General features: G+C 48.1%; 1 protein-coding gene across 1 annotated transcript; it reads left to right on the forward strand.

Annotated features, from left to right (window-relative positions):
* Positions 1-10,792: 10,792 nt before the first annotated feature.
* LOC120850227 (uncharacterized protein K02A2.6-like) lies at positions 10,793-18,285 on the forward strand. Its single transcript, XM_040498526.1, has 3 exons — positions 10,793-11,579; positions 17,580-17,704; positions 18,187-18,285. Exons 1-3 carry the CDS (start codon positions 10,793-10,795, stop codon positions 18,283-18,285), a joined length of 1,011 nt encoding a protein of 336 aa, XP_040354460.1.
* Positions 18,286-22,584: the final 4,299 nt, after the last annotated feature.

Below are 22,584 nucleotides of genomic sequence, written 5' to 3' on the forward strand. Positions count from 1 at the left end.
TTGTCTTTAGCTTGCGGCCCATGAGAAGTTAGGCAGGGGAGTAGCCCTCAGGGCCTGGCGTTGCTCGGTGTGCCAGAAGGCCTTCAATGACCCTGTCAGATTTTCGCAGAATGTTTTTGGCCGTCTGGACCGCTCTCTCAGCCTCACCATTGCTCTGGGCATAGTGTGGGCTAGATGTCACATGTTCTACGCCCCAGCCACTCAGAAATTGTGCGAACTCGAGTGAGTTATACTGTGGGCCGTTGTCCGACCTAATGATATCTGGAATGCCATAGCGAGCGAACAGGTCTTCCAGAAAATGGACAACATGCTTCGTCAGTGTCCCGTGCAGCTCTTCAAGTTCAAAAAACTTTGAGTAGTAGTCGACGGCTAGGATGTAGTTTCTTCCTTTGAAGTAAAACAAATCGGTGCCGACCACTTGCCAAGGACGTTCTGGGAGAGGAGTTTGAAGCAGATGCCCTGTTGGTGCTTGGCGGTGCCTCTCACAGGCTGGGCATCTGCTCACGAACACCTCGCTGTCTTGGCTGATCGCTGGCCACCATGTAGACTCGCGGGCTCTCGCTCGACACCTGACAATACCTTGGTGTCCTGTGTGAAGTCTTTCCAGTACTTCCTGGCGTAGACTTGGAGGAAAGACGAGTCTTGTTCCCCTGAGCAGGAGTCCATGTACAACTGACAGTTCGTCGGCGACACTTGCATACTTGCGCACTTCTGGTGTCAACGTCTCCGTTTTGGGCCATTTTGTTGCACAATAGTGCATGACGAGTGACGTCGTCTTGTCCTTTTGCAGCTCGGCTCTAGTTTTGTTTAGCATGTCAGTCGAGGCTGGCAGTTGCTCGATCGTCAGTAGTTCATACTCTTCGATCGCTGACGCGAGGTTTTCATCTAGGCACTGTAGTGGCTTTCGCGACAACACGTCGGCAGTGCGCATGTCCTTTCCTGGAATGTGCACAATCGTGAAGTCGTATTCGAGCACACGCATGCGAAAACGCTGAAGTCGTGGTGTCATTTCGTCAATGCTCTTCGTCGAAAACAAAGGCACCAATGGCTTGTGGTCAGTCTCAATCACGAAGTGCAGTCCGAGCACATACATCCTGAAATGCTCGCACGCCCACGTTGCAGCGAGAGCCTCCTTTTCCACTTGAGCATACCTTTGCTCTGTTGGTGACATAGCCCTGGAGGCATATGCCACTGGCTGTCGCTTCCCCTCGTCGTCGGTTTGGAGGAGTACGGCTCCTAAGCCATATGATGAAGCGTCTGCTGATAGTGTCAAAGGCTTCTGAGGGTCGTAGTAGCACAGGACAGGAGTTGTCGTCAGGTCAGCCTTGATCTCGTCGAACGCTCTTTGCTGAGGTTGGTGCCAACACCAACTCGTCTCGTTGAGCAGCAGCTCTCGTAGCGGCTTTGTCTTCTCGGCTAGTCCTGGAAGAAATTTGGCCAACTGATTCACCATGCCCAGGAAGGATCTCAGCTCAGTCGTGTTCCCTGGTGGTGACATCTTTCTGATGGCTTCTGTTTTCTCCGGGTCTGCAGCGATACCGTTACTGTCCAGCACGTGTCCAAGGAACTTGATTTTCGTTTTCCGAAATTCACACTTGCGTGAAATTAACGTCATTCCAGCTTCCTTGAGGCGCTGGAGCACTGCTAGAAGTTTAGCATCATGATCAGCTCGATCTCTCCCAAACACGACAATGTCGTCTTGGTGGCATGCCTGCCCAGGCAGTCCTTCGAGGATGCGGAGCATTTCCCTCTGGAAGAACTCCGGAGCTGTTGCGATGCCGAAGGGTAGCCGCAGGAACTGAAATCTTCCAAATGGCGTAATGAAAGTGGTCAAGTCTTGTGATTCTGGTGCAAGGGGTGTCTGCCAATAGCCAGCATTGGCATCGAGCTTACTGAAGAGCTTCGCATTTGCCAACTTTGCCAGGTTTTCCTCCACTGTTGGCATGATGACTCTCTCCCGGATCACTTTCTGGTTTAGCTGTCCGTAGTCGACGCATATCCTGATCTCGTCATTCTTTTTCCTTGCAATGACCATAGGCGCACACCAGGGCGTTGCATGGTCAACTTGCCTGATGACTCCCAGTTTCTCCATGCTTTCGAGTTCGGCTTTGACTTTAGGCAGGAGTGGAACAGGTACTCGTCGGGGTGCTGCCACTGCATAAGGTGTAGCATTGGCTTGGAGCGTCACCCTGTAAGCTGTCTTCATTTCACCCAGACCCGTGAACAGTGAGCTGAATTCTGGTCTCGCCTCGGGAGACTTGCCTTTTTGAGTCGGGTTATCCTGTGTTTTTGTTTCCACTGTCTCCAAGTGTGCCAGAACGTTAAGAGCTCGTATGGCTGGTCGTCCCAACAGTGCAGTCTGTAGCCCTTCCACTATGAAGACTTGTTGGTATGTTGACCTGCCTTGCCATGAAATGGTTGCATCAAACATTCCCTTCGCCTTGATGGGTGTTCGGCCAGGTCCAAAAAGTCTCTTGTTCGGTGTCTTTGGTTTCTCCATGCAGTTGTTGTGCTGGGACGGAGGAATAACACTGACGTCTGCTCCTGTATCAACTTTGAAGTGCACTGGACGTCCTTCCACCGTTGCTGTGATGAACCATGGCTCTTGGTTTTCTTTGTCACAGAGCTCACCGAGGAACACGGCTTCCGCATTTGCAGTTCCTTTTTTTGTGGTGAATGGCCTCTGCTGTGGTTCTCCTCCCAAGTGTTGACGTCCCGACAAGCATACAGTGGCGTAATGCCCGGTCTTCCTGCAGTTGTGGCACTGCTTTCCAGCCGCAGGGCATTGTTTCTTTGAGTGTTGTTGAGTGCTGCCACACCACTTGCAAGAGGTTTGTACCGTCGGATGTCTGACTGGTGCCTTGCCTCCTTTTCGTGGCCCATTTCCGTAGTTCAGGCGTCCTTTTGGCCCTCGCAGTTCGTCTACCGCAGCACCTTGTTCAGCTTTATCGCGCAGCTCGTTCTGTTGTTTTTTTACGATTTCCGAGTTACGTGCTTTCTTTGTGGCGGTCTGTAACGTGAGCTTGGGATCTAGCTGTAACTTCTCGCTTAATCCCACGTCTAAAAGTCCCACAACCAACCGGTCGCGGATGAGGTCTTCCTTCAGCCGACCGTATTCGCACGTGTCGGCGAGCTTGTGGAGATCCGTGATGAACGCCTCGACGGACTCGTTCGCTTCTTGCTTACGACGGTTAAACTTTGCTCTCTCGAATATTATGTTCGTGCAGGGGATGAAGTGTTCCTCGAACTTGCCTTTCACTGTTGTGTAGTCGGCGAGGTCGGCGTCGGTCAGTTGCAATGACGCTAAGATGTCTTCGGCTCCCTTGCCCATCGCGTACAGAAAAGTGTTCACCTGTGTTTCCGCGTCGCGGAGGTGAAGACCCGACACGACACGGTAGCGCTCCCAACGTGCACTCCACCGTTTCCAGTCACTTGGATCGCGAAAGTCCAACTTTTCTGGAAGTTCGATGGCGAACGGGTTGAAGAAGTTCCCGCCATTTTGCTGCTGCGCTCCCGCTGCCCTTTGTGTGGCGATGTTTCCTTCTTCGTCCGGCATGTTGAGTAGTTGGTGGGCGCTCAACGGTCTCTGGACGGCGTCTACTTGTTCTTGAGGTTAGTTGTTTCTTTCTTTTACCGCTGCCACCATGTCATGTTTCCGAGGTCGAACATTCATATGTCACGAGAGAACATGTTTATTGATACTCAGTCGTTACGCCATCTTGCCAGCGTCCTTCTTGCCGCGCTGCCTCTCCTTGCTGCCCAGTGCGCCGGTGAGGTGGCGCCCTCTGTTGAGAACGTGCCACAACAGTTCGCCGTACACGACAGTATTGGCGTCTCCGAAGCTGCTAGGCGATGTTCGTCAACCAAGTCTGCGCCTCCAGAAACTTGACATGGTGTTGCCAAAGCTTCGCGATTCTCCCCAACGGAGTATTCGCCTTGGTTGTCCGTGACTGTTCTCCTGGCTGACTGCTCTTCATCTCCAGGAACGGGTAGCAAGTGTAGCAACCGTTTACTTCTTTCCGTGACGCACTCCTCAGGCACAGCCACCAGCTTGGAGGCATTCCAGCTGCGTCCGTCTTCCAAGCGGAAAGTGCCTAGACCCACCTGTTTTTGTATTTTCAGTGGTCGGGAATATGATAGCTCACCCTTACCGCCATTTGTGGGTTTACGAACCCGTACGAAATCTCCCTCTTTGAATTTTGGAGTTTTGGCACTTCTTTTTGCATCTGTATACTCCTTCGTCGAGCGCTGCTTGCTTTGGACACGAGCTCGTAACTGTTCCATTGCCGTGGCTGGCTCCTGGAAGAAGTTCTTTGACGGAAGGCCCATGATGTCAAGTCGGGTCCTTGGTTGACGACCGTGGAGGAGCTGAGCAGGAGACACTCCTGTGGTTGAGTGTGGGGTAGACCGATATACGCCCAAGTAGTCCACGACGGCTTCTTTAAGCGGTCGTCCTTCCAAAACTGCAACTTGAATAAAGTCCTTCAGACTCCTGTTGAATCGTTCGACCAACCCATTGGCCTGTGGGTAGTATACCGACGAGACACAGTGCTTGATTCCTCTTTGGTTCAGGAAGTCTTCAAAAAGCTTTGACTTGAACTGTGGCCCGTTGTCTGTTACGAGTTCTTCCGGATAGCCCTCCCGACTGAACACGCCTCGCAAGAAATCTATCACTGCGTGTGACGTAACTGTATTTGCAAAACAAACTTCCGGCCACTTGGAATCACTTGGAATGGTAGTCCACAAGGGTGACGACAAACTTAGGACCTGCGGTGGTCAGGTTCAGCGGGCCCACGATGTCCATAGCCAGCTTCTGCCAGGGCTTTTCCGGAGAGTAACTGGACGTAGTGGTGCCACGACCGGTTTGGCTGACTTGTCGGCTGATTGGCACACGTGACAACTTCGCACGGCACACTCCACCTGCCTGTCCATCCGGGGCCACCAGAACTTGTCTCGAAGTCTTTGTTTGGTTTTCACGATGCCAGGGTGTGCCTCGGGTGCAAAAGAAACCAAGTCCGAGGTCAGCGAATCCGGCACAACAACTTTGTCTTCCCTGAAGACTATGCCATCCACCATAGACAATTCATCCCTAAGCTGGAAGAAAGGCATCAGCTCCTGAGTGAGCATCCTCTTTGCTGGCCATCCCTTCTCAAGGTACTTGGTCACTAGCTGTAGGGTAGAATTCTTGGCCGTTGCGACTTGCACTTGATCCTTGGTGATGCAAGATGACACTAAAGACACAACTTCTTCCTCCATCTCTGGCTCTGCTGCTGCCACCAAAGGTAGTCGGGACAGCGCATCTGCGACAGCATTGTCGCTGCCTCTCTGATAGACGATGTCAAAATTGTAGTAAAGAAGTCTCGCTGACCACCTTGCAATTCGTAGTGGCCTCCTGCCGGAACCTCTGGACGATAACAGAGTCACAAGCGCCTGGTGATCCGTTCTAAGTAGGAACCTTCGGCCCCAGAGGTAGATGTGCCAATGTTCACAAGCAAACAAACACGCCAACGCCTCCTTTTCCCCAGCAGAGTACCTCCGCTCGGTAGAAGTCAGTGACCTGGATGCAAAGGCCACAGTGTGTAGCTCTTGCCCAGCTTGTTGCTGAAGGACAGCTCCAAGGCCAGTGTCTGATGCATCGGTAGTCACAACTACTGGAAGGTTAGGGTCGAACATCTTGATGACGGGACCTGACGACAGAACCTCTTTGATCTTCTCAAAGCTTCTCTGCGATGCGTCATCCCAAGTGAATGCCTGGCTCTGACGCAGAAGTTTCCTGAGAGGCTCGACCACATCAGAATAGTGTGGGACAAAACGGGAGTAGTAGCCTGCGAGTCCCAGAAATGACCGCAACGCCGAGACGTCCTTCGGTACTGGTGCTTGAACGATGGCCTCCACCTTCGAATGCAGAGGAGCGAGGCCCTCCTTGCCCACCACGTGTCCGAGGAAAGAAAGGTGGTCTACGTCGAACACCCCCTTGTCATTCAGTTGGAGTCCAGCCTCGGAAATGCGCCTCAGAACACGTCTCAGGTTTTCTTGGTGCTCGCTGGTCGTCCTCCCCCACACAATGACATCGTCAATGTAACAGAGAACCCCACTGCATCCTTTCAGGATGAGCGACATCATCTTTTGGAAGGCAGCCGGCGCTGGTGCAAGTCCGAAACAGACACGCTTGAACCTAAACAGACCATCGTGGGTGACGAAAGTTGTTAACTCGCGGCTGTCGGCGTCAGTTCGACCTGGTGGTACGCAGATGCCAAGTCGAGCTTTGAAAACCTGGTAGCACCCACCATCTGGTGCAGCAGCTCCTCAGTATGGGGAAGTGGGAACCCATCCACGATGATGGCTTTGTTCGGTTCCCTCAAGTCGACGCACAACCGGATTGTGCCGTCCTTCTTCCGAACCACGACAATGGGTGAGGTCCATTCCGCTGCATCCACCCGCTCGATGATGTCGAGACGTTCCAACCGTTGCAACTCTTCAGACACCTGTTCGCGCAACGTAATGGGCAATCTGCGTAGCTTCGCAGCGACTGGCTTCACCGATGCACGCACCTTGACTTGATGAACGAAGCCCTTGGCCAGGCCAAGCTCGCCCGAAAAAAGATGTGAGAATTCACCGCGTAAATTCACTGGCAGCAAATCCGCTGAGTGCGCGACAGTTTGTAGACAACTGAGCGTGTCGCCGTGGATGTTCAGTTGCAGGTTCTGAATGGCATCCAGTCCAAGAAGTGACTTGCCACGCTGTACAACATGAAACAGAACACGCGTGCGTGTGTGTTTGTAGGCCACGTCAGTTAAAAAACAGCCTTTCACTGGGATGCGCTTTTTGGAATAATCCAGCAGCGTCACCGTCGCGTCAGTCAGCGAGCGGCCAGCGAAGTGCTTGTGGAAGATATCTTCACTCAGAAGTGAAACAGACGAGCCGGTGTCGACCATAAACCGTAATGTCACGCTGTCAACGTCGATGTCGACGTAGATCCCTTTCTCTCGCATGTTGTCAGGGTCCAGGTTCAAAATCGTGACAGAGTTCGTGGCCGCCGACAATTCTTTCGCGGCGTGATTTTCCTGCCGACCTTCTTGCCTCCGCTTCGTCTTGCACACCGCAGCAAAGTACCCCCGCTTGTTGCAGTTGCGACATGTCTTGTCTTTGGCCGGGCATTCCTTCGCATTCGCGCGGTGCGCAGTCGAGCCGCAACGGTAGCACGACGCAGTCGACGCCTTTCCGGTGCTCCCACTCGTCGGCTTGTCGACAACTCGCTGGACGACGGGGTCTCCAGCAAACTCCTTCAGCTCTCGCTGAGTCTGTTCGATGTGCCTGCCGAGGTCGACCGCGCGATTTAGTGTCAGACTCGTTCCCTCGAAGAGCAGGCGCTCGCGTATCTGCTGCGACGCTGTTCCCTCCAAGAGCTGATCGCGTATAGTCTTGTCAGCTGCCTCTCCAAAATTGCAGTCCGACGACAACTCACGAAGTGCGGCGGCGTAGGCTTCGAAGGCTTCTCCCGGCAGTTGACGGCGCTGACGGCGCTGACGGAAACGATGTCTTTCCATCAGTTCGTTCGTCGCAGTCGAGAAGTGGTTGTCCAACACGTCCAGTGCTTCGTCGAATACGTTCTTGTCGTCATGCCCTTCGGTGACTCCTTCTGTTGTGCTTGAGTATTGTTTCAATAAATAGCGCGAGGCGGCGGGCAAAGAAGTGAGCGCGCGCCTGGGATGTTCGAGACGAAACGAATGCACGGGACATTAAAACCGTTTGGCTCTGGAAGCTACATCGGCTGCACCTCGTCCTGTCTCTTGTCGTAAGCACCGTGGTCGTAAGCCACAACATAATTGGCGACGAGGTATGGAACGTCCATCACGACTGCAACGGGCATCGTAGAAGGAATCCACCGGGCCACGGCAAGGACGAACGAACATGGCAGGGTTGGGAAGGTTCGATCCATTTGTGGAGGATGGTGACGAAGATTTTGAATCTTACGTCGAAAGATTCGAACACTACCTAAAGGCTACAAAGGTAAGCGAAGCCCTAAGGCTCTCTGCTTTTGTCACCGCAATTGGCCAGAAACCGTACAAGACTCTTAAGACTTTACTCCATCCGGTCAAACCAGAAGAGAAAAGCTGGGAGGAGTTGGTGGCGGTTCTGAAAGGTCATTACGCTCCGAGGCCGATGGTGATAGCAGAGCGGTTTAAGTTTAACCGTCGCTACCAAAAGGAAGAGGAGACGGTAGCCACTTTTTCAGTGGAGCTGAAGAGGCTCGCGTCGACTTGCGAGTTCGGCAGTTTCTTGGATGATGCTTTGCGCGACAGGTTCGTCGCGGGATTAAAAGACAAGAAAACACAGTCCGACTTGTTGAAGAAGACGACGTTGACGTTTGGTGCCGCGTGTGACATTGCTAAAAGCATCGAGCTCGCACGCAAAGAAACCATCACGTTTCAGCCTACTGCAGGTCGTCATAGGTCGTCTAGCCAACGAGAAGAAGACGACGTGAACGCGGTTCGGCAACAGAAAAGGGAACCGTGGCGCAAGTCAAATAAGGGTCCACGAGCTTCCACGACTAAACAGACATCCGGGCATACGGGAGACACCACGTCTTCATGTTCCTACTGCGGACAGGTACACACTGGACAGCCCTGCAAGTACCACAAGTACAAATGTCATGTCTGTAAAAAGGTCGGACACCTGGCAAAAGTTTGTAGGTTCAAAACAGACTCCGTTAAACACGTCGCAAGTGAGGGAGCTGATGATATGCAGCTTTACACAGTGTGCGCGTGTGAAACGGGAAGGCGTAACTATGAAGTAGATGTTAAAGTAGCCGACAAGCTCGTAAAAATGCAGATAGACACTGGAGCGTCCGTGTCGGTAGTGCCAGAATCGTGGTGTGTGAAATACTGGGCAAACATTCCTAAGGAGCCATGCAACCTTAAATTGAGAACGTATGGGGGGAATTTTCTCACGGTGACTGGGAAGTTGTCAGTACCAGTCGAGCACAATGGACAGAGAAAGACACTTCCTCTTATTGTAGTTAAGGCACCAGGGGGCAACGTAACCCCGCTGCTTGGTCGAGACTGGCTAGAAGAGCTGAGGCTAGACTGGTCATGCGTAAACGGTGTAAGAGAAGAAAAGGAAGCAAGGCTCTTTGAGAAGTACGCTGAACTTTTTGGAGAAGGTGTGGGTTTGATAAAAGGACAACAGGTTAAACTGGTTTTGAAGGAACAAAGCACCCCTGTCTACTGCAAACCGCGACCTGTGCCCTATGCGCTAAGAGAAGCTGTGGAGCAGGAAATTCAATCATTAGTAACAAAAGGAATATTGGTACCAGTGTTGCAAAGTGAGTGGGCGACACCTTTGGTAGTGGTACCTAAACCAAACAAACAGGTCCGGTTGTGTGGAGATTACAAAGTGACCTTAAACCCAGTCTGTCGGACGGATCACTACCCTCTCCCGCTCATGGAAGATTTGTTTGTTTTACTGAGTGGTTGTAAGTACTTTACCGTACTTGATCTGTCTACAGCCTACCAGCAGCTGGAATTGCATCCGGAGTCACAAGATTTGGTCACTGTGAACACACACCTTGGCTTGTTTAAGTCCACGAGATTGCCTTACGGCATCACTAGTGCTCCTGCAATTTTTCAGTCCGTCATGGACAAAGTACTGGAAGGGCTGAGAAATGTCGCGTGCTATCTAGACGATGTACTAATAGCGGGCGAAACTTATGAGGACTGCTACAAAAAGGTGGAAAGCGTGCTGGCACGGTTCAGCCAACAAGGCATCAGACTAAAGAAAGAAAAATGTAGATTTTTTCAGACGTCTGTTCATTATTTGGGACATGTGATAGATCAACATGGGGTTCGACCACCGGAAGAGAAAGTAAAGGCCATACGGGAGGCCCCATGCCCCAAAAATGAATCAGAACTGCGCGCCTACTTGGGCATGATTAACTTTTATGGCAAGTTTGTGCTGAACATGTCAACCGAGCTGAAGCCGTTGTATGACTTATTACAGAAGGGCGCAAAATGGCGTTGGTAGAAGACAACGCATTCAACAGAAGTAAGGCGTGGCTTACGCATGAAAACGTCTTAACGTTCTATGACCCAAAAAAGGAATTGGGGCTTGTATGTGACGCTTCAGCGTACGGAGTGGGAGCGGTTCTTTTTCACAGAGTTGGGAATGATGAGAAACCGATTGCTTATGCATCACGAACTCTGAGCAAGGCTGAAAAGGGTTACGCCCAAATTGAAAAAGAGGCCCTAGCAGTTGTTTTTGGGTTGAAAAAGTTTCACAAGTATCTGTATGGCAGAAATTTCAGCATCTATTCGGATCAACAGCCGTTGGCAGGGCTGTTAGGTCATGAAAAACAAATTCCGGCGATGTCAGCAGCCAGGATGCAGAGGTGGGCTCTCTTACTTGCTGCCTACAGTTACAAGTGGGTTTATCGGAAGGGTAGCCAGATTCAGAATGCTGATGCGCTGTCACGTCTGCCTTTGCCCAACGTGAACGATAGCTCAGACTACGTCAGTTTCTTTTCGGCGGTGGACGAAGTGCCATTGTCAGCTCGTGAAATTAGGAGAGAAACTGAAAAGGATAGTGTGATGAAAAGAGTGTTGTTTTTCACACTGAACGGATGGCCTTCACATGTGGATAATGAGGCATTGCAACCGTACTTTGTGCGCCGTCACGAATTGTCAGTTGACAAGGGTGTGTAACATGGGGAAATCGAGTGATCATTCCCGAAGTGTTTAGGGAAAAAGTGTTGTCCCTGTTGCACGAGGGACATCCAGGCCCCACCAGAATGAAAATGCTATCACGTAGTCACGTGTGGCGGCCTTTGATAACATATGATGTCGAAAACACTGTCAAAAACTGTAGTACTTGTCAACTAACGCAGAACGCGCCACCACGTGTTCCATTATTAACGTGGGGTTGGCCAACGCGCAGATGGCAAAGGGTGCATCTTGATTTTGCATTCCGGGATCAGAACTGGTTTTTGATTGTCGTAGATGCTCATTCAAAGTGGGTAGAGGTGTTTCTAATGAGTTCCACTACGACAAAATGTACTATCGAAAGATTGCGAAGTGTTTTCGCCGCGTTTGGACTACCAGAAGAGGTAGTGACAGACAATGGACCCCAGTTTGTGGCGACAGAGTTCGTAGAGTTTCTGTCGATGAATGGGGTACGCCACACGAAAAGTCCTCCGTACCATCCCGCCTCAAACGGAAGCGCGGAACGGTGTGTGCAAACCATCAAGCGGGACCTCCTGAGGCAGGTAATCGACGAGCAACGGACGGGTGTACCGAAATCGATGCAACATCGAGTCGACCAGTTCCTGTTTGCATACAGAAACACCCCAACTGGTACGACCGACAGAACTCCAGCCGAGCTGTTTCTCTCTTGGAAGCCTAGGACCCGTCTGAGCTTCCTTCATCCTGAAATGGAGAGACGCATGAGAGATCGCCAGCAACAAATCAAGACAGCCGCCGACATGAGAAGAGGCTCTTGGCGAACTTTCGAAGAAGGCGACCAAGTCCTCGTCCGGGGATCACGTCCGACAGATCCTGCATGGTTGGCGGGACGTGTTGAAGAAAGTAAGTGCATCAACCTACGTCGTGATAGTGCAAGATCAGCATCGGTATGTGCACGTGGATGATGTCCGTCCGAGACACTTCGAAGATTCGTCTGCACAGAGAAGAAATGTCGACACTCCGGCTGCAACACCACGAAGGGCGTCCGGTGGTTCTCGAGACAACATGACAGAGCCTGCTGCCCTCGATATGGAGCCTGTTTCCGAGACAGCGGTACCGACCACACCAGTGCTTCGAAGTAGCATACGACAACGTAGGCCACCGGAGAGGTATTCTTGTGTGAGTCAGCCAAAACATTGATGGGGAAGGAGTGTTGTGCTTGAGTATTGTTTCAATAAATAGCGCGAGGCGGCGGGCAAAGAAGTGAGCGCGCGCCTGGGATGTGCGAGACGAAACGAATGCACGGGACATTAAAACCGTTTGGCTCTGGAAGCTACATCGGCTGCACCTCGTCCTGTCTCTTGTCGTAAGCACCGTGGTCGTAAGCCACAACACCTTCCTTTCCTTTTTCTTTGATGACCGATGCCGGAGTAGTCGGTGCTACACTATTGTAGATCCGCTGTCCTTCCAGGCCCAGCGCATTGAGCAAAATGGCCCTCCTGCGTTTTGGCGCGAAGTCGTCGCCGCCAACGGCTTCCAAGTAGTTCAGGAAAGCTAACTTCCACTGCCGCCATGGCACGCACGCTGGTCCCGGCGTAGCGAGGAACGGGGGTGGTGACGGACTGTAACTGAGCATGGCGTCCGCTCACCGGCAGCAGGCAGTAGCAGGCCCGGCAGGGTTCTTCAACGGTCTTCCCTCGTCGCCATTATGTAGTGTCCTGAGGACACGAAGAAAGGGTCGACTAGTCCATTCGAACGTTGAACGAAAAAGCCTTTTTAATGCGAGTCATAGGTTGCCAGATCACGTTATGGTATGTACAGTGTTGCCAACATAAAAGCAGAACACAACAATTACGGTGGCCCTAGCTGTCCCGTATACGTAAATGAGCATCTGACCAGCAAGAACAAGAAACTGCTTGGCGCAGCAATTGCGCAGAAAAAAAAGGTGGGCTGGAAGTTTGTTTGGTCCTCCAGCGGTAAAGTCTTCGCGAGAAAAGATGTGAACACTGACGCCCTAAAAATTACTAGCATGACTGACGTCGACAGAATTGCAATTTGAATCGAGTAACACTCACAAATTATAGATCATTACCATTCTGATGGAAGACTTGCAACCCGAATGTAATTATTATGACTGCACGGCCTTCAATAAAATGTACAAAAAAAGCAAACGACAGTTTTCGGCAGTACACATGAACACGAGAAGTCTAAAAAATAAGGTCGATACTGTTGAAGCTCTCTTACATTCTGTAAATGCAAAATTTGATGCAATTATATTTACTGAAACCTGGTTAACGAGTAGTGACTCACCACCTAAGTTTCATAGTTATAAATGCGAAAGTCTGGTCAGACAAGAAAAAAGAGGTGGAGGCGTAGCAATCTATATCAAGGACAATCTACGGTACCAAATAATTGACGAATTCACAAGGATTGATGAAAACATTGAAAGCTTAGTTATCAAAATATCGAACACAGTAGTTGTTGCTTTATACAGACCGCCTTCGGGCAATATTGCTGAATTCATGAATACGCTTGATAATATATTGTGTGTTCTAGGATCAACTTCAGCGCCTCTCGTGATTCTGGGAGATATAAATATAGACACCATTTCCGATAATTCACAAGCAAACGAATTCAGAGATTTGCTTAATGAGCATGCCTGTAATAATGTGATATCAGTGCCAACAAGGGTGACCTTAAATACTGCCACCTCTCTCGATGTATGCATCACAAACTTGAATAAAAATGATGTTATAGCTGGGGTTCGAGTACAAGACATAAGCAATCATCTTCAGATTTTTTGCTTGGGATCTACTCCTGAAATGGCTCGTGTAAACGACTCAAAAACGTTTTGGCATCGTACAATAAGCGAAGAGACCCTGAGCAAATTTAGTTCCCTTATAGAACAGGAAACCTGGGATGACGTTTACTCTGAAAGCAACGCTACAGTAGCTTATCAAAACTTTCTGGTGAAATTTAAAAACTGTTATGATACAGCTTTCCCTCTGAAGGAAACAAAAGTAAGAAATAAAAAGATAAGAAAACCGTGGGTGACTGCTGACCTGCTGAAAAGAATAAAAGATAAGGATAGGAAGTTTCACTCTTTTATTAGGTAGCGTGACCTAAGCATGCTCGCTGAGTTTAAAAAGATAAGAAATAAATTAAACTCGGACCTAAAAAAGGCGAAGTGCGAATATTATCAAAATAAATTCGAACGCAATCACGATGACCATAGAAAAATATGGGACACAGTAAACGATCTCACTAATAGAAGGCAAGCAACCAACCACGTGGAACATATCCTAATAGATAATCAAAGTGTATCTGGTGAAGCACTTGCCGACAAAATAAATCAGCACTTTGTTGATATCGGCAAGTACGCTGAACAACACGACTACACAGCTGAATACACAACGACCGCTAATCCGTCAGCATCTATAATGCTAGCTTCGACGACGCCAAGGGAAGTTAATAAAATAATTGACAGCTTAAAAAATATTGTTGCCGCCGGTGATGACGAAATGAAGGCACTGCCGATGAAATATAAAGCAGCTCTGCTGAGTCCATTACTATCCGACGTTATAAACAAGATGCTTGTGAGTGGTGACTTTCCTGACGAACTAAAATTAGCAGAAGTTATTCCTGTATACAAGGGAGGTGGAGCAACAGATATTCATAATTACAGACCAATTTCTCTTTTGCCAATATTCTCAAAAATTTATGAACGCGTGATCAATGATAGATTAACTAGCTTTTTCCTGAAGTATGACATAATAACGAAATAGCAATATGGCTTTCAGAAACATAAATCAACCGAGCAAGCACTCCTAGACATTAAGGACAAAATTGTAGAAAACATTGAAAACAAACAGCTCACGCTTGGTTTGTTTTTAGATCTAAAAAAAAGCATTCGATACTGTTCAACATGATATCCTGCTAAAAAAATTTGAGAGATACGGTATAAGAGGAATAGCGCTAAAACTAATAGAATCTTATCTACAAAATCGTCAGCAGTACGTCTCTATTAACAACATAGCATCTAGTAAATTGAGAATACAGCACGGCGTTCCTCAAGGTTCCATTCTAGGTCCTTTATTAATTCTAGCTTACGTGAATGACATAACGATAATACCAGGCTCCCCCGAGTTAGTAATGAATGCTGATGACACAAATGTATTTTTTACTGGTGTGACTAAAGAATACCTAGAAAATGCTTGCAATGCCTACCTCATTAATTTATCGAATTGGTTACGAGTAAATAGATTCAAGCTAAACACAAGTAAGACAAAATACATAATCTTCAAACCTGTTAGTAAGCGCGACAACAGCTCTATTAACATTATATTTGAAAACACCGTTATAGAACAAGTTGCAGAGCAAAAGTTCTTGGGGGTCTGGTTTAGCGAAGAGCTCACGTGGTCCACCCATGTAAATAGAAGGAAGGCAGAGCTGTCTCGAGTCGTTGGTATTATATATAAAATGCAAAATTTGATACCCACTTGGCTTAAAATGACGTTGTATTATTCTCTCTTTTATTCTAAGATCAGTTATGGTATGTTGGTTTGGGGTACGACCACTGCATCTAACTACAACAAACTAATCATCCTTCAGAAAAAAATTCTTCGTATTTGCGAAAATTACAGAGGTAATGTCAGAAATTTGAGCACTCAACCACTTTTTGTTAAATATAATATATTGAAGGCAGACTGGATATATCACTTTAAATTATTTCAATGGATCTACAAAAACAACCTCTATTTGACACAGACACCTCCTTCTAGTGCCTACACATTACGAGACCCGAAACGTAGGATCCCAAGCATACGAACAAATTATGGCAGGCAAAGTTTATCGTACATGAGTACTAAATTATTTAATTCCCCTGGCATTGACGTTAATTTCACTTCCCCTTTTCCAAAGTTCCAAAGAGACTGCAGACGAGCTCTGGTTTGCAGTGATATCGCATTTTCATCTATTTAAGGCATGCATATCTATTTATATTTATTTTCAATAAAACGTAACGTACTACGAAACTTCGGAATTCTCAATTTTGGCTTTGTAGTCTGATTTTTGGTTTTGATTTAGCTTGTTTCCGCTTTTTCTTATAAGTCTTTGTTTATAAATGTTTAGTAGATATGTAAAAAAAACGGTGTCTATTTTTGTCTTTATCTTTATTTTAATTTTATTTTACTTCTGGGTTATGATAAGCATATCGCCCGCATTGTCCAAGCTGTGCCGCTTGTGTAGTTGTTTGAGTTGAGTCATTGTATTTCATGTGCTTTCAGATATTTCTATAATAATTGTTTCTATTTGTTTTTATGACGATGGCTGTCTTGTTATTTATTATCACTGTGACTTCTTTGAAATGCTATTTCCGCTGTATGAACTGCAGGGGGCAGAGGCGCTGTCAGGCATCATGCCTTTATCTCTGCCCCCTCTGCGGATTGAAATCCGCAAAACCAAAAAAAAAAAAAAAAAAAAAAACAGTACAGGAGATATTTTTACAGCTTCCTACGCTCTTCCTTCCTCTTCTTTGTCTTCCTTTTTGGCGCTATTGCACTTACATTATGTTTGATTTTCACCAAATAGCCCAGCGCTTAATTTTATTACTTTATTTCACTCGGAAGTATTTTGCTAGAGGTGGGTTGTAGTTCTGCTCGTTCCTTCGGTGTGGGCGAAGACTCTTCCGTGTAGGCTGCAACAAACCGTAGCAACCGGAAGGAGCAAACAAGTCTTCCGTTACCCAGTCGAAACTTTCTGAGGTTTATCGACAAACGCTGCCACACAACAAAGTAGCAATGGTAATTATCGTTTTCATTATATACAAAGCGATGAACCCAGAGCAGCGGGGGTAACATGTATGCTCGGGTATCAAACTATATAATGCAAATAGATGTAGTGAACAAGTGTTGAAGCTAGAAACTTGAGTAACTTTTGACCAATTAAAAGTCATAAAACGTTTCTGAGTTCTTATTATTGTGAATGTCCTGTTGTTGGATATTTGTGACTACTTATTATAACACGGCATTCCAGCATTTCAATACCACAAATTAGTTGAAAAACAAAAAAAAAAAGACGTTTTTTTTTTAGGAACGTGTAACCGGTAACCAAAAACGTAAACACTAAAACCGCAAAAAAAAAAAAAAAAACGGTACGAAACTGATATTACCTGGGAGCGGTAGCCGTACCCGAAACGTAATATTTTTCGGTGTGAGTCCCTGGTTGTAGCGCAGCGGCGGGCGCGCGAGGGCACGCAGGGGTGCTATGTTGCGTGTTTTGGACTCCCAGGAGACTAGGGAGAAGGAAGTGACGTCAACGACACAGCAAACGCAGATTGGATGTTGATTTCGTTTTCTTCTGTCGACATCCAATCTGCGTTTGCTGTGTCGTTGACGTCACTTCCCTCTTCCAAGTCTCCTGGGAGTGCAAAAAGCGCAACATAGCACCCCAGGCAACTGCATCTACTACGCCAGCCCCCCCCCCCCCCCCCCCCTCCCCCTCTCTCTCTCTTTCTCTGTATCTAAGCAGAATTAAGGCCCGTTCACACTCTTGCAACCGATTACAACTGAAAGAGACCACACTGGTTGTTAAGCCTTGCCTTCTGTGACTTCTTAGGACCGGATGCGGTGCAGCGGAGCTGGTCCTAAGAGATCGCAAGAGGCTTAAAAACCACTCTGGTCTCTCTCGGTCGTAGTCGGTTGCAAGAGTGTGAACGGCGCTTAATGCAAGCCGGTCCCATCATTCGCGTGCAGCGAATGATAGAAGCGGCCTGTTGATATTTTTGCAAAAAGTATATTGGTGCACATTAGCGGATAGACTAGCATCACACACGCGTCTACAATGATTACCGTACTTGGCTGCTTTCCCTCAGGATGACGAAGGTGCCGTGCTTCGTTTCACTAGCGCTTTTTGCGTCGTGGTACGTGGACTCCGCCATCGTCCGGCTGAACGACGCGGGACAGGAGAATGCAGCCGTGGCTTTCGGCAGCGACGTCGCCTACCCCACGGACATCCCAGAAACCGTCAAGGTAAGCCAGTCCCTGGCATCGATGCCTACTCAGTACAAGCGCAGACCCGTTGTATTGATTACGCTAAAAGCGCTGGTGCCGGCCCGGCAGGCGCCGCGCCGACACCAGCACCTCCACAACGCTGTGACGTCAGTGCCACGGGTAGGGCCATGCGACTTTTATAAGCATAGGTCGTAGGACCTAACCACATAAATGGGCCTTGTGTATTGATTTTTTTTTTTGTGGTTTAAGTATTGTTTTGGTTTTGTTTTTTGTAATCTTTCGTGATCTGATTATGTTCGCGAATTATCAGCCTTTTTTAAGAAGTCTTCAGAGATTGTTTGCATATGACTTTTGTTATATTTTTCAGCGCACGCGCAAAGCCCACACCTGCTGTGGGCAAACTCGGGCTTCTTTCTAAACAGCGCATTAATGTATAGAAAGTTTTTTTTTTCTGCCATTGTGAAGTCATTTGTTTTTACCCCTAAATTTTTCCTCAGCAGGGGCTCCAGGACCAAAACAATTACAGTACTGTAGACCCCGATCTGGAAGACGGGCATCATGGAAGACTGTTGAAGAAAAACGAAGACTTTGCCCAGTGAGCTCTGTTTCCTAAACCTCAACTGGCAAGGCATTTATACTCGCCAAAGTTTTTATTTGTACATGACATATGAGCGCCCAACTACCCAGAAAACAATTCGCGGCTCGAAATTCGTTTTCTTTCCGCCCAAAAAACCACTGATTGAGAAGTAGCCGGTTTGAGTCGCGCTCGCTCTCTTCTCCGTGGCCACGTTCTGTTTTCTCTGGTGGTCTCCAAACGTTTTGGCCAAGGGGCCGGATTAGGGACCTGTCGCAGTCTCGAGGGCCGGAAAACCAATAAATATTCTCAAGCAGTAAAAACTGTAGTAATAAGCCCAGATGAGCATTTAAATAGAGGAGCTCAAGCTAGAGTAAAAACGAGAAGTAATTAAAGGCGGATTAATACAAATGCTTTATTTCGAAATTCAGCGTATAGGTAATTGTGACATACACTCTAAAAAAAGACCGTGCGTCAACTTTCCCGCACAACACTCTGAGATCCAATCACCGCAGCTTACGGAGGCAGCTCAGCGAATGACGATGCCAAAACATATGTTTAGACCAAAAAACGCATTCTGAGTTGTGACATTAAGCAATGCAAGCGTGACGTTTTCCATTGCTTAATGTCACAACTCAGACTGCGTTTTTTGATCTAAACATGTGTTTCGGCATCGTCATTCGCTGAGCCGCCTCCGTAAGTTGCGGTGATTGGATCTCAGAGGTGTTGGGGGGGGGGGGGGGGGGGGGGGGGGGGGCGGGGGGGGGGGGGGGAAGCAGACGCGCGGGCTTTTTTAGAGTAATACAATAAGTGTTACCCAGAAAAGTCACCAGGCATAAATAAAGCGCATAGAAACTCTGAAATATTCGCGCAGATAAAAAAAAAGAAAAAAAAAACACTAATGAGAACGGTAAAACTGTTATGGCAATAGTTATCACACATGACTTATATCACAATATACACGAGAACGCAAAGGAATTTTAACGTAGTTACAGATATGAAGCAGGAGACTAAGCACGGTGAACCTGATGATGACAACATACGACTATATGCCACAAAACACTAAGCAGTATTTGAGCCGGAATGCATCAGAATTTCGACACATTTACTCGGACATGAGGTGCAGGACTAATGTGAGCGGTGTAGCTGATCCTTCGGCTTTATTATTTCGCTGAACTGCGGCTTCAAGCTTGATGAGCCGATAATTAGGAGGGACTTCAAGTGTTCAACAGACACGTTAGCTCTGTATTTGGATTTTACGTACTTCATCCTTGAAAATGTCTGCTCACAAAGGTATGTAGTGCAAAAAACCGATACATACCCGCGAGCAAATTGTTTCAGGTTTGGAAATAGCTGAGAGCCCAAGGATTTGTAGAACTGTATCAAATTTACTTCCTTGTAGTTTTCCTTCAAAATGTCGTTTGACTGTAAGGCAATGACTTCTGATTGAAACTGACTCGGGGGCGTATCCACATCGCAGTTATCTGGATTCCGGAACATGTGTATTTCCTCAACTCTCCCATCGAGGTCAGAAAACCGTTCGAAAAATTGCTTCTGAAGGTCTCGGAGGATTTACATTGCGAAGAATAAAGGGGAATTTCGCATCAGTCTCTGCACGGAGCTTTGCACAACAGGGGAAGTGCTCCCAGTTCTGGTTTTGCACTTGTCTTTCGAAGAACTGTAATTTCACCCTGAACCCTTTAATATCTGTATACGTCATGAATAAGACGTGTCTCGCCTTGCAACCTCACATTCAGCTTATTCATGTGCTCCGTCAGGTCTACACAGAACGCCAATTTCCAAAGCCACTCACTGTTCGACAGCAGCGGTTCGGGCCGATTCTTGTCTGCGAGAAGTTTCCTTATTTATTCTTTAAGGTTGAAGAAACGAGACAGCACTTTACCGCAACTCAGCCATCGCACTGCTGTGTAATAGGCCACGTCTACAAACTCCGATTCACCATCTTTTTGGAATTCACGAAAACTTGTGATGATTAAGCCCATGCGACCTGATATAATTCACGGCTGAAATCACAGGTTTTAAAACACATGACATGTCCACATATTTCCCACAGAGTGCCTGCTGATGAATCATACAGTGCAGAAACATTAGACAGTTTTAGTGGACCGTACGCTATAGCTTTGCGTACGCAACGAAATTGCGGGTCGTGAGTGCGCATACTAAGAACGCAGTAGAAGGACTAGCGTATTGCGTACGCATGCAACGCAGGGGATTTTGCGTTGCGGGCTAGCGGGCCTTGCGGGAAGCTCTCGAGAGATCTCGGGCCCAACGAGAGCGCCAGTTTCAAGATGGCGGTCACCTTGACTGGCGCAGCAAGGGCGTCGTGGTGTTCTCTACGTTCTGTGTTACGCGAACGGTGAAATAACGTGGTGTTCAGCGCGGCACTTCTTTCCGGGACGTACCGCGGTCGAATCAGATCGCTGTGCAGCTGGAAGAGTGCACAATGAAAGTGCTCACCGCTCGAATTGTGCGTCAACGCTGCGATCTGCTTGACGCTAGGCCTATAGGAAGCATTCACTGGCGGCCATAGCCGTGTGCGCAAATGCTGAGCGCGTGCGGATGACAAGCTTCCGCAGTTCTTTTGGAACGTGCATTCCGCACCGTCAAGATTGCCGGTCTTAGCAGCCTATGAATGTCAGCTCGTTCTGAGCATCCGCTCTCAACAGCACCCTCAAATATGGCGTCCAGTGAATGCCCCAATTCGCTCAGTTCATCGTCGACGAACGAACGACTCTTCAAGAAATCGCCGAAGTTCTCACTATGCACTGGACTTCAGTAGGTCATGGATTTCATTCCACGATAGCATTGATGAAAGGTGGCATTTCCACGGGACTAGTGACGGAGGTTCCGTGATCGATTTTGGCTGCGCACCCGTACTCGTAGCCTCTGTAGCAGAAAAGAGCGCTGGACGAGGCAGCTGCGGCTTGGTTTGACTTTGAATAAAATGATTGGACACGTTGTTATTTGCGCTATTTATATTCAGGGTCATGGTGGCGTTATAAGCACGCGGAATTCTGCGACTCTGTCAAATTTATCAAGATCATGCGAGGTGTTCACTCGGAAACGTAACGCACAACTAAAATCGGTCCGAGTGGGTCGTTTTTAGCGTACGCTATACTATTGCGTATTGCGTACGTTAGAGCCAGCAACGCTATACTAAAACTGTCTATTGGCTTTGTCAGTCCACCAACCTCAGCGGCTTTTGTTATTTGCCCAACCGGACCCTTCCTTACCCCGGACATATTCTTTCCTCCATCAATTGCCAACGATTTTAATTTGCCCCACTCCTGGTTGTATTCTGATACAGTATTTTCAAATTCTCTGAAGATGTCCTCTCCTGTTACGGTCCGATGCATGCTGTGTACCAGGCACGTAGCCAAGATTTGGTTTCGGGGGGGGGGGGAGGCCCGCCCATGACAAAATGCTATACGAAGGGGAGGGGGAAGAGGAGGTCCCAGCAAAATGAAAAACTTCGGGGGGGGGGGGGGGGGGGGGGCGGGCCCCATGCCCCCCCCCCCCCCCCCTGGCTACGTGCCTGCTATGTACTGACGCTAGTTCTTCCGTAACGTTGAACTCACTGTCCACACCGTGAAAGAACACTAGAAGCTGTGACGTGTCACAAACATCCGTTTAGTCATCTAATGCCAGAGAGTAGTGCGTGAACTGCTTCGCTTTCTCAGCAATTTGACACGTGAGGTTGTGTTCCGATGTCCTCAACTCTGCGCGCTACTGTGTTGGGAGCTAGGCTGACATTCCTGATTATATTAATTTTGTCAGGGAATAACCACGTAGCCATTCACAGCGCGCAGTCTTTCACCATTTCTCCATCCATTAATGGCTTTCCTCTTTTGGCCAATTCATGCGCCATGCGTCCTGCTGCGAAAATACCGCTCGTTGTGACTGTAGACCTTGTTCCAGTGACCTATATTTTTCTGCGCGTTCTGCTCCAACAAATTTTGAGTACTGTTTTTCATGCTTGATCTCGTAGTGGCAACGCAGGTTGTATTCCTTTAAATCGGCCACAGTTTCGTTGCAGACAAGACATGCTGCTTTCTCCCCAGACTGGATGAACAAGTACTTGACCCCCCCATTCTTGAATGAAATTACGGCACTCGGTGTCTACTTTTCTTTTCTTCCTGTCCATTGCTGAAATCAACAGCAAATCATCAGTGTTAAAATAAGATTGTAGGGAGGAATGGTATAGAACAGGTATAATACATTACCTCTTTTTGCAATAGCGGAGCCTTCAAATTATTTGACAGTTTTAGTATAGCGTTGCTGGCTCTTACGTACGCAATACGCA

This window comes from Ixodes scapularis, unplaced genomic scaffold (assembly GCF_016920785.2).
Source record: "Ixodes scapularis isolate PalLabHiFi unplaced genomic scaffold, ASM1692078v2 PGA_scaffold2__306_contigs__length_199485367, whole genome shotgun sequence".
NCBI lineage: Eukaryota > Metazoa > Arthropoda > Arachnida > Ixodida > Ixodidae > Ixodes > Ixodes scapularis.

What these genes read in the sequence shown, in the direction of transcription:
- LOC120850227 (XM_040498526.1), top strand. Translation starts at nt 10,793, where the DNA reads ATGCTATCACGTAGTCACGTGTGGCGGCCTTTGATAACATATGATGTC. An exon ending in GGCGGGACGTGTTGAAGAAA is followed by an intron (nt 11,580 to 17,579) that starts GTAAGTGCATCA and finishes TCGTTTCACTAG; the next exon opens with CGCTTTTTGCGTCGTGGTAC. An exon ending in ACATCCCAGAAACCGTCAAG is followed by an intron (nt 17,705 to 18,186) that starts GTAAGCCAGTCC and finishes TTTCCTCAGCAG; the next exon opens with GGGCTCCAGGACCAAAACAA.